The 17,054-nt window shown below is 39.1% G+C and overlaps 2 protein-coding genes across 4 annotated transcripts in view; both read right to left on the bottom strand.

Annotated features, from left to right (window-relative positions):
* LOC308078773 (torsin-1B-like) overlaps window positions 1–8,612 on the bottom strand; it is a 91,381-nt gene extending 82,769 nt beyond the window's left edge. Inside the window, exon 1 of the mRNA XM_080420120.1 lies at window positions 8,594–8,612. The gene's annotated coding sequence lies outside the window, so the exon portion shown is untranslated. The remainder of the gene's footprint in view (window positions 1–8,593) is intronic.
* On the bottom strand, window positions 2,931–8,953 carry LOC308078771 (torsin-1B-like). 3 transcript variants are annotated; one of them, XM_080420115.1, is made up of 6 exons: window positions 8,367–8,953; window positions 8,102–8,188; window positions 5,887–6,152; window positions 5,567–5,742; window positions 4,099–4,226; window positions 2,931–3,852 (listed from the first exon to the last, which is right to left on the bottom strand). In XM_080420115.1, the coding sequence occupies exons 1-6, from the start codon at window positions 8,530–8,532 to the stop codon at window positions 3,614–3,616; spliced, it is 1,062 nt and encodes a 353-aa protein (XP_080276241.1). In that variant the 5' UTR covers window positions 8,533–8,953; the 3' UTR covers window positions 2,931–3,613. The 3 variants fall into 3 exon arrangements, with proteins under 3 accessions (XP_080276241.1, XP_080276243.1, XP_080276242.1); XM_080420117.1 differs by having other exon boundaries at window positions 8,413–8,544; XM_080420116.1 differs by having other exon boundaries at window positions 8,362–8,501.
* Window positions 8,954–17,054: the final 8,101 nt, after the last annotated feature.

The following is a 17,054-nucleotide window of genomic DNA, read 5'->3' as shown; positions in this document are numbered from 1 at the left end:
AGATAAGAACTTCAGAATTCTCCAGGCGCTCAACCGAACGCTTGTTTGCATGCAGACTTAGATGTGGAGCAAATAGCCTTCGTGATATATCAGGTCGTATTGTTTTAATATCATTAATGTCTCCCTTGTTTGTCAATAAAGATGCCTTGCCCAGGTGAACTGGACTTTAGGGTTTTATTGAACCAAGAGTGACAGGTGCCACGGCACATCAGAACCAGAACTAAATACTTTACTCCTATACAACCATACAAGATGTAACAAAGAGGCGAGCGGAGAGGGAAGCCAGAGAGAGTAAAAGTAAAATATTTGTCTCGGAAATGTACTCAAGTAAGAGTAATAAGTATCAAAAAAATCTAATACTCAAGTAAAGTACAGATCCTCAGAATCTGTACTTAAGTACAGTACTCAAGTACATTTACTCTGTTACTGTCCACCACTGCACGTAATAATGAAAATAGACTATGATGCCCTAATGAAATTGCGGAGGGACTGACTTGCATCTCCAGTGTCCGTGCTGCGGTATTAATTTGTAATAGCCTAGGCTACTGTATATTGATCACATGAACGCCACACACAACAGCCTAATAATAATATTATTATTATAATAAATCTTACCATCTGATGAGGAAACTATAGTGGATGAAAGCTGTGTCCGACGTAATAACCCATTCCGACATAGGACAGTGATATATTGATCAAAAATTGACTAATTTAATAAATAAGTAATCAATAAGCTCTGGTCCATAATCGGATAGCAGCGTTCCACTTGTATGCTGGATTTCATCATCTTTTTACCTCGGTAAAGGTGCGCTACATTCATTAAAAAAGGCTTATATAATATCTTTCCACGTTTTATTAGCCTTTTATTTGGTAATGGGGTTAAACCTTGTAAACTTCTTTATTCTCATTACACATGAGAGCATTTATTACGTGATCCGCTTCAGACAGAACAGTAAGTTGTCAAGGCGATGCCACGCATCTGTTATCTTCAGACGAGAGACGGCAGAGTTGAACTTGCATCAGCGTTGCCAGATGTTGTGAGAGAAATAAGCAACCAGATCTAGGAAAACAAGCCCAAAAGAAGCAACTGGCACTTAGGCCATTATGAGCACTTTAATTAAACCGTTGTGAGCATGTAGATCTGCTATTTATTTATTTTTGTCTTGAAATAAAATGTGGAATATTTGGAAGATTTTTTAAACATTCTAACAACACAAATCTGGTACGAGGCTCCAGCTGGCACAAAACATTATCAGATGGGGCTTATAGGGATAAATTAGCCTAACTTGGGGGTCCATGACAAAAAAATATTTGAGAACCACCGGTTAAAATAATTGAACAATTGTGAAGAAAGCCCAAATAATCAACTACACTTTAGAAACAAGCCCAAAAAAAACGCACCCCACAGCTACCAATATTTACAAGCAACTTTACAGAAAAATAAGCCCAAATTCGCTTATAATAAGTGGACATGGCAACACTGTTCAGTACGGTGACGTTGAAGTTGGATGCTGTTGGATGCAGCCTTCCATATTAATCATGTCCTACACCTGGTCATATGCAAGTCTCAGGGATATACGAACCCCTTTGAGAATTGCACGTCATTTTGTGAGTACAGAAAATACGCCCTCCTTTACGAACTTTATTTACCGCATATTTACGACCAGTATAATGAATCGGGGCCAATTGTCACTAGCCTAGTAGGCACACCATACAGAGATTGGAAGGCAGCTGTTCTGCTATGTGACGGTTCTACGGACCATGTGGTTATCACAGCAAGGATGTTATACCACATTTGAGACAAAGTAGGCCTACTGTAGATCCCTCTAGGGTAGTAGATCTCAAACTTTTTCACATCAATGACCCACAAATTGATTATGTATTTGGCCGCGTACCCCCATCTGAACAGATTTTGTGCCAGGGACTTCCATAAGAGAAGATGTGTTAAAAAAAAATATTCGATTTTCTTTTCATGATTTTTTAAAATGGGTAACCGGAACCTTCGGCACCAATACTCTGCCCATTTTTTTTCTCGGAACGCTCGGCACCAGCGGCCCGAGTGTCCCGGAACACTCGGCCCGCTTGGTGAGAACTTGGTGAGAACAGTGGGCACCAGCGAACACTTGGCCCTTAGTGTTCTGGAACACTCTACACCTTTGAGAAATTCATACATATTAGCGAGACAGAATAATTGTTAAATTGGCAAATTTTGGGGTTAGGGGAGAATAAAAGAATATGTGCTTTGCCTTTCTGCTTTATCGCCACGAGGCAGAAAAGTTTAATAGAAATTGTTAAATTGACACATTTTTGTGACTAAACAATTGAATACATGTGCTTTTAAACATGGTCGGAAATTATTTTAACATTGTATATGAATGCAAATGAGACCTTTGGAAGGCGTTTAGCCTGGAAGCTGATAGCTCAGATGATGACCTCAAGTGCTAACTGAAACATTACCACATCAATAGTATGCCGCCTAATTGATTGTCTGACTGGATTACATGTGCAAAAGTATAACAGTGCAAAAATATGAAGTTAGGATCTAGTTAGGCAAATAACATATTTATGCCTCCAGACTACAGCCCCCAATATCAAGTTAGGAACTAGTTAGGCAAATCAATTATTTTATGTATGCTTTCAGACTACAGCCGCTATTCTTTTTTCCCCCTCTTTTTTTTCTTCATAAACACAGGTTCTCAAACATGTTCATGTCAAAAACCCATTTTGTGCCAGGGATCCCCATAAGTGAAGATTTGTGTTCAAATCTTCAGAAGTATTCCACATTTTTCAAGATTTTTCAACATCTTTCAAAGAAAATTAAAAACGGCTATTTTTAGATAGCTGAAGCAGAATAAAAGTGATTTTGATGTGATCCTTGATGCGGTTCCAGGGGGGTCCCCAGCAGCAAATAAAAATAAAAATAGTAGATCTACAAGCTCACAATACGTTTTATTTAATATTTAATGGCAGTTTAACAGACAATTCAAGACAATACAGAAACATAACATAATTGATTGATTGATTGAATATTTTATAAGACAAAAATGTGAAACAGCACAAATACATTTAAGATACTTTGTCTAAAATGTCCATCCAAAAAAGTCATTGCGGTCTTGTTTCCATTGAGGTCCTTGGTATTCAGAAGAAGATTGATTGATTGATTGATTGATTGATTGAATACTTTATTAACAGTTTGCAAAAATTACAAAGGGTTATACAATAATGCTGAAAGGATTATACAAAATAAAGCCATGAGGGCTTGTTTCCATTGTGGTCTTCAATTCATCAAGACATATACAGTAAAGACATACAATATTATACAAAAAATCATCAATACTAGGTGCGGTAAAAGTACAGAAAAATAATAGGGGTAATTTATTTTGGCAAGTTAGAAGACTTGCATATAGGTGCTCTTTTATGGCGGTTTTGAAGGAGGGTAGGGAGTTTTGATGGCTGGTGGTAGGGCATTCCACATTGTGGCATGATAGTAGAATTAATTCATCCCCATGTTTGTGCCGAATCTGGGGGGAATGAGATCAGTGGAGCTCCCTCTGGTGTTGTGTCCGAAGAAGAAGAATTATCCCTTTAATATTTATCCAACAGATGTCGAACGTTACAGATAAAAATCTAGCTTGCTCTGTACTGTCTTGCATCCTGTTTCAGAGAAGACTTTCTCATCCTTCGGGAAATAGCCAAATTCTTTGGCCAACTTGTCGGCCACGTCTTCGTCTGGCATCAGGCCCTTGGCAGCCATCTCAGCCTTAGCACACAGGACAACATGCTGCTTTTCCAGAGGGAGAAATGGTACGAAGAAGTCCACCAGGTTCTTGACTATCAATCCGCTATGACCACCTACACCATGAGGTTTAAAAAAAGACATGGGAAGGGGGGGGGGGGGTAGTCAGTATTTGTTTTTATGTATCCCCCTCAATACAAACATTTTCTGCAAATGCTCGCATATTTTCTCCAGAATGCCTACTATGACATGCCCAGAATAGGGACGTTGGTTTCATGTTCTTAATCAAATTTTAATGTCAATGTCCCTCTCTTTATACAGTATAGGCATTTCAGTAACGTATTAATGTGTAATGTAATCACTTTGCTTGTTGTTGGTCAAAGCCTCAGAAAGATTCCTTTCCAGGTCTTTCAGTTCAATCTTCTCTCTGTCTCGTCCTGATCTCACGAAATCCAGAGTTGTGTTTACGATGCCGTCTCCTCCAGCATTACTATTACAAACAAAATATAAAAAAACAATCACAATTGTGTGTTACAATAAATCTAATAAGCAAGTACATTTTTTATTGTGCACACCAGGGGGTAAATCGTGATTTTGCTCTGGGCAAAATTAGATACATTTCAGCTATACTTATAAAGACTATGTAATTTTGCGTACTAAATAAAAAGGAAGGATGGATACTGTGGATTTAAATACTTCTGAACCATTCATTTTGATTGTTTGCATAATTACAAAGAAGATGTATTGGTGATGGTAACTAGGCCAAGCTTGAAGGATTGATACTAGTACTACATCAGAGGATGAGAAAACACATCCATACACTGGAATTAAAGCTGAGGAAGACTTTCCCCACTTTCTTAACCACTTAAACCCTAAATACTTACTGTACAGAAGGTACAGAATTACAAAAAGGAAATAATATAGAATTTACAAATGTTCCTAGTGCATTCAATGAAACAACTAATACATCTCAATAAGTGAACAGTTGCAGACAGAGTGGCACATCCATAGAAATAATTATTATTTGCCTAGCACTGAGATTGTGTTGGCAGTGAGAGAATTAGCAGAAGTAAATTACAACATAAGTAATTCAACCAATACAGTATGTCACATCAGCAATTCTAACAGAGTTTGTGTTCATTCAACCAGTTGATTCCCCTGATAAGAAATATTTTTTATCTAAAGGGATTCTAGGCAACATTAAGCCTAAAATTTAAAGATATTTTTATATATATATTTAGCATTTCCCCCCCTCTATCAGCCACTATATAATGATGCTGGGGTGTTTTCCTACATTGAAACACAGTCCTCTTTCTGAAATCGGTATTTTCCCTACTGTTTATGTTTTGACATCTGGGTGTCCGGGAGGTAAATCAAACGCACGCATGTGCACGTCCGTGTGAACTGTTCGAGTGAAACCGAATGGAACCGAGTGCAGCCGACAAAAATGGAACGAGCCGGCATTGTTTTCTGTGGGCAGTTTTTACTTTTTACTTTCGGTTTTAAAAAACTTCATATATGTGGTCAATTAATCATGACAGAGCCTATTTAAAATTTTTAATTCAGAGAACCGGCAGGGGCGGGCAGTGACACGTATGTATCCGAATAAAGCAACCTATTTTCGGCATGGCCCCTTCTAAAGTCCCCCTGCGTCATATTGGCTGGGGATGGGGAAAAGGAGCTGCTGATTGCCTGAAGGGGACTGAACTGCTGATTGGCTGAAGGGGTTGTCAGTCAACGGTACTAACTGTTTGACAACAGTTTTTTTCTTTTTTTGATCTTTGAACTTGCCTAGAATCCCTTTAAGACAATAATGAGTTTTGTCTTCACCTGATGAAGATAAATATAGCTTTCCGATAGGAGATTCCATTCAGTTTATCATAGTAATCTAAGAAGGACGTAATGCTGTCAATCAGGAGAGGAGACATCTTGTCCACCTCATCAAAGATGAACATGGAGGTCTCACAGCTGCTGACACCGTCTCTGATCTGATCTGGTAACTGAGACTGGGGATAAACAACAGACAAATGCAGAACGATAAAAAACAATTGTATCTGTGTAGTCAGAAAGAACCAGTTGTCCCAGCGTAGTAACCTTTTAACAAAAACTAAAAAAGGATTTATTGATTCTAGAGCTAGATGTTACAATACCTTGTAGGTGTCAATGTGACTGGCGTGTGGGAAATCATGTCCAGATCTGAAATGAAGGATAAATTTGCTGCTTGCGCCCTCTTTGTAGATGTTCTCAGCTATGAGGTGGCTGACAAAGGTCTTCCCTGTACCAGTCCAGCCATGGAGAGAAAGGACCAGGGGCTTCTTGCGGTTGTTGTCGTTCATGAATCCAGACAACGCTTTCAGGATGACGCGTGTTGCTATATGCTGCCCAAACAGCTTGAGCTTCAGGTCAGCCTCCAGACCTAATGAATGCAAAGTATAATATCAACATGATTACAAACATTGTATCAGTTTGTGTGGTAGAGACTTGACATGTGACCTTAAAACCTCTTTTCCTGAATTTTCCCTGTGAATAATTTTTTTCTTGATTTGCCTTTTAAGAAAGAAGTTCAGGCTGCTACGCTTTCCTCATATCTAGAGTTCGGCACGGCCGATCCGACCGATCCGTTAATGCCGACCCATTCAAACAAATTTACATTTCCAGCCAATATTTCACAAAATGACCATTTAGACAGGCTGCTATTGCTAAAGGATAAAAGAAAGCATTTAGTTTCCTTTCAGTGTGTTCAAAGAAACGAACAGATATAGGGAGAAACAACAGCACTTTATTGACTCCAGGATCCAGGCGCTGATGCCTCGGCCTACGAAATAAAATACTAAACATTTGTATTGCCAAGTATAGGCAATGGTAGGCATAATGTTTGACCTACAATACACATTCCACAATACCAAAGTGGCTTTTATATCATAACAATCATCAGTGAATAGAAGTCACATCCTGCCACCAGCACCTGCACGTCCTCTCTAACTTTATTGTATAAAAGGGCCAAGTGGATGGCAGAGTTCACACCAACTATAAAATAATTACAATGGTGAACGATATAGTTATAGTTATAGTTATAGTTATAGTTATAGTTATAGTTATAGTTATAGTTATTGTTATAGTTATAGTGCTCAGCATGAACGGCCATTAAAGGAGAGATCCGCCCATTTTAAGTGTTATCTTTGATGTGTCGCTAATCACTCACCATCATTGAAAGGGACGTTGAGTTATTTCAGAGAGTCCCGTGTCGTGCAGTCTGTCGAGATGATGCTGGTTGCTTACTTCTTCCACAGACGCCAGGTTCTGTGGAAGAAGTAAGCAACCAGCGTCGTCTAGTGCTGCACGAACGATAACTCGTGCGCGACTTTCAGTATATGTTTGAGTATCATGAGACTCCACAATGAGCAATAGTAGAGAAAAAACTAACTTTGCATCGGTTAAAATAGACGAATTTCACTCTTACACTGGCTCCCATTATGCCACGGAGGGGGTCGCCAGACTGCATGACACGGGACTCTCTGGAATAACTCAACGTCCATTTCAATGATGGGGAGTGATTAGCGACACATCAAAGATAACACTTAAAATGTCCGGATCTCTCCTTAAGTCAGGTATAGACATTTTTGAAATAACCTTCTACCTGGCAGCTCATACTGTGGATCCAATTTGCTCACCATGTCTTTAAACCCTTTTTTTCCCACCGTTTGGAAAGACACCATTCTCTTTGCTACAGTAGGTAGTTGGTTACAGCTGCGGTGCATGACTTCCACCTTGCACTGTCCCTGCTGTACTTTGTGGATTTAGCGAAGGCATTCCTGGCTAATTGGCTATCCTCCAGCTCCAGGTCGCTTTATGCCCACTTGAGCTGGAGCCAACCTCGATTAAGTTAGTGGTTCTTTTATATATGATTTTTTTTATATGAAGCTTTTATTTGGCGCACTGCCATTGTCTGTACTGCTTCTTTAATCAATAGTCACGTGACAAGGTTTGGCTGACAAGATGTCAAGATTTCATAACACCGCGCAACCTTATTGTTCAGTAACAGTGGTCTCCCCGTCTCTCCAGCTCTTCATTAAACAGAAAATGTTCAGGTGGGTCATTGAAAACAGTACCTTGTTATGAAAATATGGAGTTAAATTAACCGTTAAATATAAATATTGTAATGCCAAATAAATCTTCCAAAAGGAATGATTCAGGTCCAGACAAAAAGGCAATAAGGTCGAGTTGAACTTTATTCCTTTATTCCGAACTATTCACCTGGCTCCAATAAAATCAAGGGAACCCAATGCATATAATTAACTCTCAACAATATTAACGTTTGTGTTCAACAAACCAAACATTGGTGTATGTTGTTATTATGAATGTTACCTGTTTTGTTGAAAGAGATCCAATCCGGTCTGCAGCATTCCTTAAAATAACAAAATATCGGATTGGTGGTCACTGCCGCTGTGAGTACTACAGGGATGATATAAATATATTCATTGTTATTGAGTCTTATTATTCTATATATACCTCCTGGTATATATAGTATACAATTTTGTATTATGGTATAATAGATGGTATATTATATATATTATATATATTATATACTATAATATATATTATAGATGGTATAAAATATTATATACCATACACTGCCTAAAACCAAACAAATCTGCTGCCGTTGCCACTGCCGTTACCGCTGTCGCTGCCGCTGCAATGCCACCAAACACGAAGGCTTCATTATCTGGCATGTTGGCCAGTAACACCAGTATTAACATCAGTGAAGCAGCTGGCTGCTTGTGAGGCTGCATTTCCATCGATGTCACCAACTTCTTAACAATAAAATAAACGTCCTGTGCCACAAAACTATGTTAAAACCCGCAGCACTGATTCAATCCCTGTGTTTAAATGATCAAAAACAACAACATGAACAACGGCGATCCAGAAAGTCACTTGACAAGAGGAGACATTCTCTGGGATTGACTTCTGCGTTACACAAGTAGTAGCCTCGATCTCCAGGCTTTTATTTTAAGCCGTTGAAATCAGGAAGTGGGAGTCAACCTTTCATTTACCCAACCAACCAGAGTGCAGTGGGCGTCGCCCGTCAATAGGAGCCCAAGGATGATTTTGAATACCCCCTCTAGACCAGATATGAGACTGGCTGGGGCAGGCTACATAAGTAGTAATACAAGCACACACACGCACGCACGCACGCACACACACACACACACACACACACACACACACACACACACACGCACATACACATACACATACACACACACACACACACACACACACACACACACACACACACACACACACACACACACACACACACACACACACGTGTGTGTGTGTGTGTGTGTGTGTGTGTGTGTGTGTGTGTGTGTGTGTAAGGCTTATTACTTCATTAATCCAATGAAATAAAATGTGAGTTCTCTTCACCTCTCTCTCTCTAAGCACAGCATTGCCATTTTACTTTCACTTTCACATATGCTGTGCAAACAGATCTGATCTACAAGCATACAACGCATCACGCAGCGACCGTTTTCTTTTTTGCTTGGAGATCAGACATTTTGGGCAGCAGTAGCTGCATTGAGCAAATGTGTGAAACATACCGATGCTTGTTGCGCTGAGATAGATAGAAAGGGGAGATGCTTTAATGGCAACTGAGAATGTGAATATTTGTTGGTTTGTCAAGAGATAACACATGTGTTTAATTAGACAGATACAGTGATTATGACGGCCAGGCATGCACTTGGACATCTCTCCTTTCAATGTGAGATTTCTTTCTCCTTTGGTCTCTCCGCTTAACGCAAGGGAAATAGCACTGCGTCTTGTGCTGATCTTAAAGGGAATGGCAGCCGATACGCTGATTGGTTTGATTAAAGTAACGCCCAAACACACCCATGTTAAGTTATAAGGCCTGGCGGTAATTAAGACGTCCATAATAGGGCCCTCAGGGTATAACGTTAACTGTTCGAAGTCTGAGGCTCTCCCCCTGACGGCATATTGCCCCCGCAGCCTCTTCCAGGAAGGGGCTTCCATCGGCTTGAGGTATTTGGGAATTAGGCCTACTCTTCCTCAACAAAATTTGTTTTGTTTAAATAACATCATTTATGTAATAAATGATGTTATTAGTGGAGTGAATATGGACCGTCTTTTTATAAAGATCCCAGTCGATGTGGAGAGGTGGTCTCGTTTGTCTTTGTGGGGAAAAGTAAAAGTCTTAAAAATAAATTGAATCCCGAAGTTAAACAATTTGTTACAGTCACTCCCTCTAAATATCTCTAGGAAATATTTTATACGGTTTGAATTTTATATGGACCGGTAAAAGAGCCAGAATGTGAATAGAAAATCTACAGTTGTCAGTTGATGAGAGAGGACTTGGACTGCCTAAACTAAGTAACTTGGTTTCCCCTCTTTATCCTTGCTGGCCTTTCGGTTAAGCTGCCATCTGAATTCCAGTCCCATCCTATTATATCCCATTTTTAGATGGTTTGGAAGAAAGTCTCCCAGATCTTTAAAACTAACCCATACTTGAACTCTGAATCGGGTTCTAAAATGTTCTAAATGTTTTGAGACATTAATCCTAGACTTTAGTCTACCCAGGACACAGGCCTGGCGATATTTAGAACTGAAGCATCTATACTGGTTAAAACTTTTGGCTCAACCAGGACTGTCCCACTTTGTTCAGTTCTTTTTGGCAACATAATCAAAATATTTGGTCTGGGTCATGAAGCATCACATTACTATGTCATAGTCTAACTGTAAGGGATCTGATGTTGAATGGATCCAGACCAGTATGATGGTGGGAAAGCAGATCATAATGAGGGGGTGGAAGATGTCAGGGGGACCCTCTGTGCAGGAATGGCTGACTGAGCTGGGAAAAGTTGCAGCATATGAGCGTTTACAGAGATGGACAAAGTACTCAACCCCAGTACTTGAGTAAGAGTACTGTACAGACACTCCTGGTCAAATTTACTCCACCAAAAGTAAAAGTAGCTCATTCAAAATGTTACTCAAGTACGAGTAAAAAAGTAATTGCTTTTAAATATACTCAACTCAAGAATTCAAAAGTACATGCTTAAAAATACTTAAAGTACAAGTAAAAGTAAAAGTCCTTTGAAGTCCTCGACTACCTCGAGCACTGTACCGTTGGCAGTGGCAATGATGTCCTCTGTGTTAAATACCGATACTTTTGTTTTCTTGGCATAGAGCTTGAGGCAGTTCTTCCTGCACTCCATTTCTACTGCCAATAGTAGTTCCCTTACATTCTCTGCTGTGTCCGAGACTCGGACAATGTCATCTGCATAGTCGATGTCAGTAGTAATCATGATGGGAGTTACTAGCTTATCAATCAATCAATCAATCAATCAATCAATAAAACTGTATTTATAGAGCACATTTTCACACAACCTTAGTTGACCAAGTTACCAGTGCTGCACAGGTATTAAATCAAAGAACAAAAACACATAACATGTATAAAACACATAACATAAATGCATGGAGACACAGACACATAGCGAGATTGTACATTTACTTTGTATCATTTGACAATTGAAAATTTGATTTATTTACAGAAGGTAGGAAATGTTGGATAGGAGTTAAAATAGGAATATTTATGAGTGGATGTTGATAAAAGCCAGAGAGAAAAAGTTAGTTTTTAGTAAGGATTTAAAATTCTCGATGGACATAGCAGATCTGATGTGGGGGGAGATTGTTCCACAGCTCTGGGGCCGCCACCGCAAAAGTGCGGTCAGCTTAGTCTTCCTTGGGTCCAGCGTGAACCCCAGTGCCTCAAAAGATTAGTATTTTCTCATGAGGAAATAACAGGAGTCACACATAAGCAGGGGCCATGAGTGACACATCGCCGACAAATACCGTGACCAGATCCAAACTGTTCATTTGAGGGACAGAAGTACCGCATGTGTGGGACAATGTGGGACGGGCGGTGGGGGAATTAATAGCAGCGTATTACTTAAGTTGCTATTAAATGCCTTGATGTCATATTCGTCCATAGGCCTAATACTGCCTATCATTTTGTTATTAACCTGCTGTAGGCTAGGGGATATTTCTCATGTTATTTTAACAGGCTTAAAAACATATCTTGCTGGAAAAGAAACAATGAGTTTACAAACAATGATTAACAAGTGGAAAGCCAACTATTAGGAGGATAGGTTCAAAATCCAACACTTACATTGTTTCATTTTGAACCGTTGCTTTTAAAACAAGCTTGCAAATAACTGTGTGTTCTAACTTGATTCTGTAGTAGAGGATGTTTCGCCGACATGCAAAGCGACGAACTTCACCCTGTCAAAACAAGATGGCAGACAGACAAGTCAACTTGCTTGGTCTCCACACAAACAACCTCTGATTTCCTATAATAACATATCTGGTCAAAATTCATGTCAGATCCTGTGTCTAGTTGAGACATGACCTTTGACACGGTCTAAATGTCTCAATAGAAGAGCAGGGAGAGAAAACATTTTATTCATTAAAAAAGCCTGCAGAAACACCTAAACAAACGAAAATAGAAATGACTGAGGAACCAGAACTAAATACTTTTACTTCTATACACCCATACAAGATGTAACAAAGAGGCGAGCGGAGGGGGAAGCCAGAAACACGGCTAGGGTGAGAGCAGAAGTGTGGCCAATTACATTTTAGGGGAGAAAAAAGAAGCAGCCAACCTAACAGTATTGGAAATGTACTCAAGTAAGAGTAATAAGTATCAAAACAATCTAATACTCAAGTAAAGTACAGATACTCAAAATCTGTACTTCAGTACAGTACTCAAGTACATTTACTCCGTTACTGTCCACCACTGCTCATCATGCAGTCTGCGTGCAAAGTTTCACACCAGCAGTGCCCGAGATTAGATCTTTACGGATGGAAGGACTATAAAGAAAATCTATTTGGTACAAATTCTCAACTGTGACCTTTTTGTCAAGATACAATAATATTCAGCTTCAAAGGTTAGGACATGGAGCTAACTTTAAACTGAGGCCATCTGTTCTTAAAAAATAAAGAAATAAATTAAATGCATAGAGTAACTGTCATGAAGGGCGTTTTGATTACCCATATTTTTTCACCAGATCATAAGTAACATAGTGATATGACACAATACCTTACATGCTCATTCTGCATGCATACAGTTGACATAGAAAACAGAACATTCTCTCTGTTCTGTGTATGTTTGTGCAGAGACCTGCAGACATTAGCGCCAATCCTTTGGGTGCCGGGGAGCCCGAGCGAGCACCCAATGAGAAAGCCGAGCACCCACAGGAAATGTGTCGGTCGGATGACTATTGTGTGATGCTTTGTAACCTGCACAGGATACATGATGTACCCACTCTGATACCGTGTGTTATTGTGAACAGATTTCTGTCATTCAAACTCTCTCCCTGTAATCTGCAAAGTCCTTATACCAGTTATGGTTTCATCATCAGCCAGTAATCAAATTTTATGACTTGAAATGTAGTTAAAAAAAAAGTTATTTTTGCACACCTACTGGGACAGGTGCGTAGGAGCAGGCAGCCAGTGCATGAGACAGGAAAGAATGATGATCGTGCACACTGTCTTCACTTACAGCAAAAAAAATATTCTATTGCGAGTACAATGTTTCCAACTGACATTCATCAGGTATTTCTGATTAAGGGGTTAAAACTTGGTTGATGTGTGTGTGACTTGTTGTTGAGTACCCTACCCACCCAACATAAATCGGCATCCATGCCTGCAGAGATGGTGGTTGCAGAGAGGCAGGTGTTGTTTGCAAGATTTTTTTTTCTTTGTGACCACACGCTCTCATGAGAGCAGAGGATGTTTCATACCTACCCACACGCACGAGAGCAGAGGATGTTTCATATCTACCCACACGCACAACCGTTAACTTCACCTTGTCAAAACAAGATGGTGCCGACATGCACAGCGGTGAACTTCACCCTGTCAAAACAAGATGGCAGACAGACAAGTCGACTTGCTTGGTCTCCACACAAACAACCTTTGATTTCCTATACTGACACATCAGGTCACAATTCATGTCAGATCCTGTGTCTTGGTGAGACATGACCTTTGACACAATCTAAATGTCTCAATAGAAGAGCATGGAGACAAAATATAACCGCCCCAATTGGATAAGTTATATTGTATTAACATACAGTACCATACAGATTTAAAAAAAAAACATTTCATTCATTAAAAAAAAGTTACATAGTGCCTCTTTAAGTAGATCTCATAACTCACCTGCGCTGATGTGCTTGTAGAACCACTACGTTATGCAAAGCCTGCAGAAACACCTATAAAAATGAAAATAGAAATGACTGAGGAACCAGAACTAAATACTTTACTCCTATACAACCATACAAGATGTAACAAAGAGGCGAGCGGAGAGGGAAGCCAGAAACATGCTAGTGAAGTGTGGAAAAAAGAAACAGCCAACCTAAAAGTACTCAGTACTTTACAGCCTTCTTAGAAATGTACTCGAGTAAAAGTAAAATATTTGTCTCGGAAATGTACTCAAGTAAGAGTAATACGTATCAAAAAAATCTAATGCTCAAGTAAAGTACAGATCCTCAGAATCTGTACTTAAGTACAGTACTCAAGTACATTTACTCTGTTACTGTCCACCACTGCACGTAATAATGAAAATAGACTATGATACCTTAATGAAATTGCGGAGGGACTGACTTGCATCTCCAGTGTCCGTGCTGCGGTATTAATTTGTAATAGCCTACTGTAGGCTACTGTATATTGATCACATGAACGCCACACACAACAGCCTAATAATAATATTATTATTATAATAAATCTTACCATCTGATGAGGAAACTATAGTGGATGAAAGCTGTGTCCGACGTAATAACCCATTCCGACATAGGACAGTGATATATTGATCAAAAATTTACTAATTTAATAAATAAGTAATCAATAAGCTCTGGTCCATAATCGGATAGCAGCGTTCCACTTGTATGCTGGATTTCATCATCTTTTTACCTCGGTAAAGGTGCGCTACTTTCATTAAAAAAGGCTTATATAATATCTTTCCACGTTTTATTAGCCTTTTATTTGGTAATGGGGTTAAACCTTGTAAACTTCTTTATTCTCATTACACATGAGAGCATTTATTACGTGATCCGCTTCAGACAGAACAGTAAGTTGTCAAGGCGATGCGACGCATCTGTTATCTTTAGACGAGAGACGGCAGAGTTGAACTTGCATCAGCGTTGCCAGATGTTGTGAGAGAAATAAGCAACCTGATCTAGGAAAACAAGCCCAAAAGAAGCAACTGGCACTTAGGCCATTATGAGCACTTTAATTAAACCGTTGTGAGCATGTAGATCTGCTATTTATTTATTTTGATCTTGAAATAAAATGTGGAATATTTGGAAGATTTTTTAAACATTCTAACAACACAAATCTGGTACGAGGCTCCAGCTGGCACAAAACATTATCAGATGGGGCTTATAGGGATAAATTAGCCTAACTTGGGGGTCCATGACAAAAAAATATTTGAGAACCACCGGTTAAAATAATTGAACAATTGTGAAGAAAGCCCAAATAATCAACTACACTTTAGAAACAAGCCCAAAAAAACGCACCCCACAGCTACCAATATTTACAAGCAACTTTACAGAAAAATAAGCCCAAATTCGCTTATAATAAGTGGACATGGCAACACTGTTCAGTACGGTGACGTTGAAGTTGGATGCAGCCTTCCATATTAATCATGTCCTACACCTGGTCATATGCAAGTCTCAGGGATATACGAACCCCTTTGAGAATTGCACGTCATTTTGTGAGTACAGAAAATACGCCCTCCTTTACGAACTTTATTTACCGCATATTTACGAATTAATGAATCGGGGCCAATTGTCACTAGCCTAGTAGGCCTACACACAATACAGAGATTGGAAGGCAGCTGTTCTGCTAGATGTGACGGTTCTACGGACCATGTGGTTATCACAGCAAGGATGTTATGGTACCACATTATTGAGACAAAGTAGGCCTACTGTAGATCCCTCTAGGGTAGTAGATCTCAAACTTTTTCACATCAATGACCCACAAATTGATTATGTATTTGGCCGCGTACCCCCATCTGAACAGATTTTGTGCCAGGGACTTCCATAAGAGAAGATGTGTAAAAAAAAAAGATTCCTTTTTCTTTTCATGATTTTTTTAAATGGGTAACCGGAACCTTCGGCACCAATACTCTGCCCATTTTTTTTCTCGGCCAGAGTGTCCCGGAACACTGGGCCGCTTGGTGAGAACTTGGTGAGAACAGTGGGCACCAGCGAACACTTGGCCCTTAGTGTTCTGGAACACTCTACACCTTTGAGAAATTCATACAAATTAGCGAGACAGAATAATTGTTAAATTGGCAAATTTTGGGGTTAGGGGAGAAAGAATATGTGCTTTGCCTTTCTGCTTTATCGCCACGAGGCAGAAAAGTTTAATAGAAATTGGTAAATTGACACATTTTCGTGACTAAACAATTGAATACATGTGCTTTGAAATATGGTCGGAAATTATTTTAACATTGTATATGAATGCAAATGAGACCTTTGGAAGGCGTTTAGCCTGGAAGCTGATAGCTCAGATGATGACCTCAAGTGCTAACTGAAACATTACCACATCAATAGTATGCCGCCTAATTGATTGTCTGACTGGATTGCAAAAGTATAACAGTGTAAAATATGAAGTTAGGATCTAGTTAGGCAAATAACATATTTATGCCTCCAGACTACAGCCCCCAATATTAAGTTAGGAACTAGTTAGGTAAATCAATTATTTTATATATGCTTTCAGACTACAGCCGCTATTCTTTTTTCCCCCTCTTTTTTTTCTTCATAAACACAGGTTCTCAAACATGTTCATGTCAAAAACCCATTTTGTGCCAGGGATCCCCATAAGTGAAGATTTGTGTTCAAATCTTCAGAAGTATTCCACATTTTTCAAGATTTTTCAACATCTTTCAAAGAAAATTAAAAACGGCTATTTTTAGATAGCTGAAGCAGAAAAAAAGTGTTAAAACTGATTTTGATGTGATCCTTGATGCGGTTCCAGGGGGGTCACCAGCAGCAAATAAAAATTAAAATAGTAGATCTACAAGCTCACAATACGTTTTATTTAATATTTTATGGCAGTTTAACAGACAATTCAAGACAATACAGAAACGTAACATAATTGATTGATTAATTGATTGAATATTTTATAAGACAAAAATTTAAATCAGCACTAATACATTTAAGATACTTTGTCTAAAAGGTCCATCCAAAAAAGTCATTGCGGTCTTGTTTCCATTGAGGTCCTTGGTATTCAGAAGAAGATTGATTGA

This window comes from Gymnoscopelus braueri, assembly GCF_963280865.1.
Source record: "Gymnoscopelus braueri genome assembly, chromosome: 22".
In the NCBI taxonomy this organism is placed as follows: Eukaryota; Metazoa; Chordata; class Actinopteri; order Myctophiformes; family Myctophidae; genus Gymnoscopelus; species Gymnoscopelus braueri.
This window is presented reverse-complemented; position numbering and strand designations above follow the sequence as displayed.

What these genes read in the sequence shown, in the direction of transcription:
- LOC308078771 (XM_080420115.1), bottom strand. Translation starts at nt 8,532, where the DNA reads ATGGAAATGCAGCCTCACAAGCAGCCAGCTGCTTCACTGATGTTAATA. An exon ending in TTTGTTTGGTTTTAGGCAGT is followed by an intron (nt 8,189 to 8,366) that starts GTATGGTATATA and finishes TCATCCCTGTAG; the next exon opens with TACTCACAGCGGCAGTGACC. An exon ending in GCTATATTTATCTTCATCAG is followed by an intron (nt 4,227 to 5,566) that starts GTGAAGACAAAA and finishes TGTTTGTAATAG; the next exon opens with TAATGCTGGAGGAGACGGCA.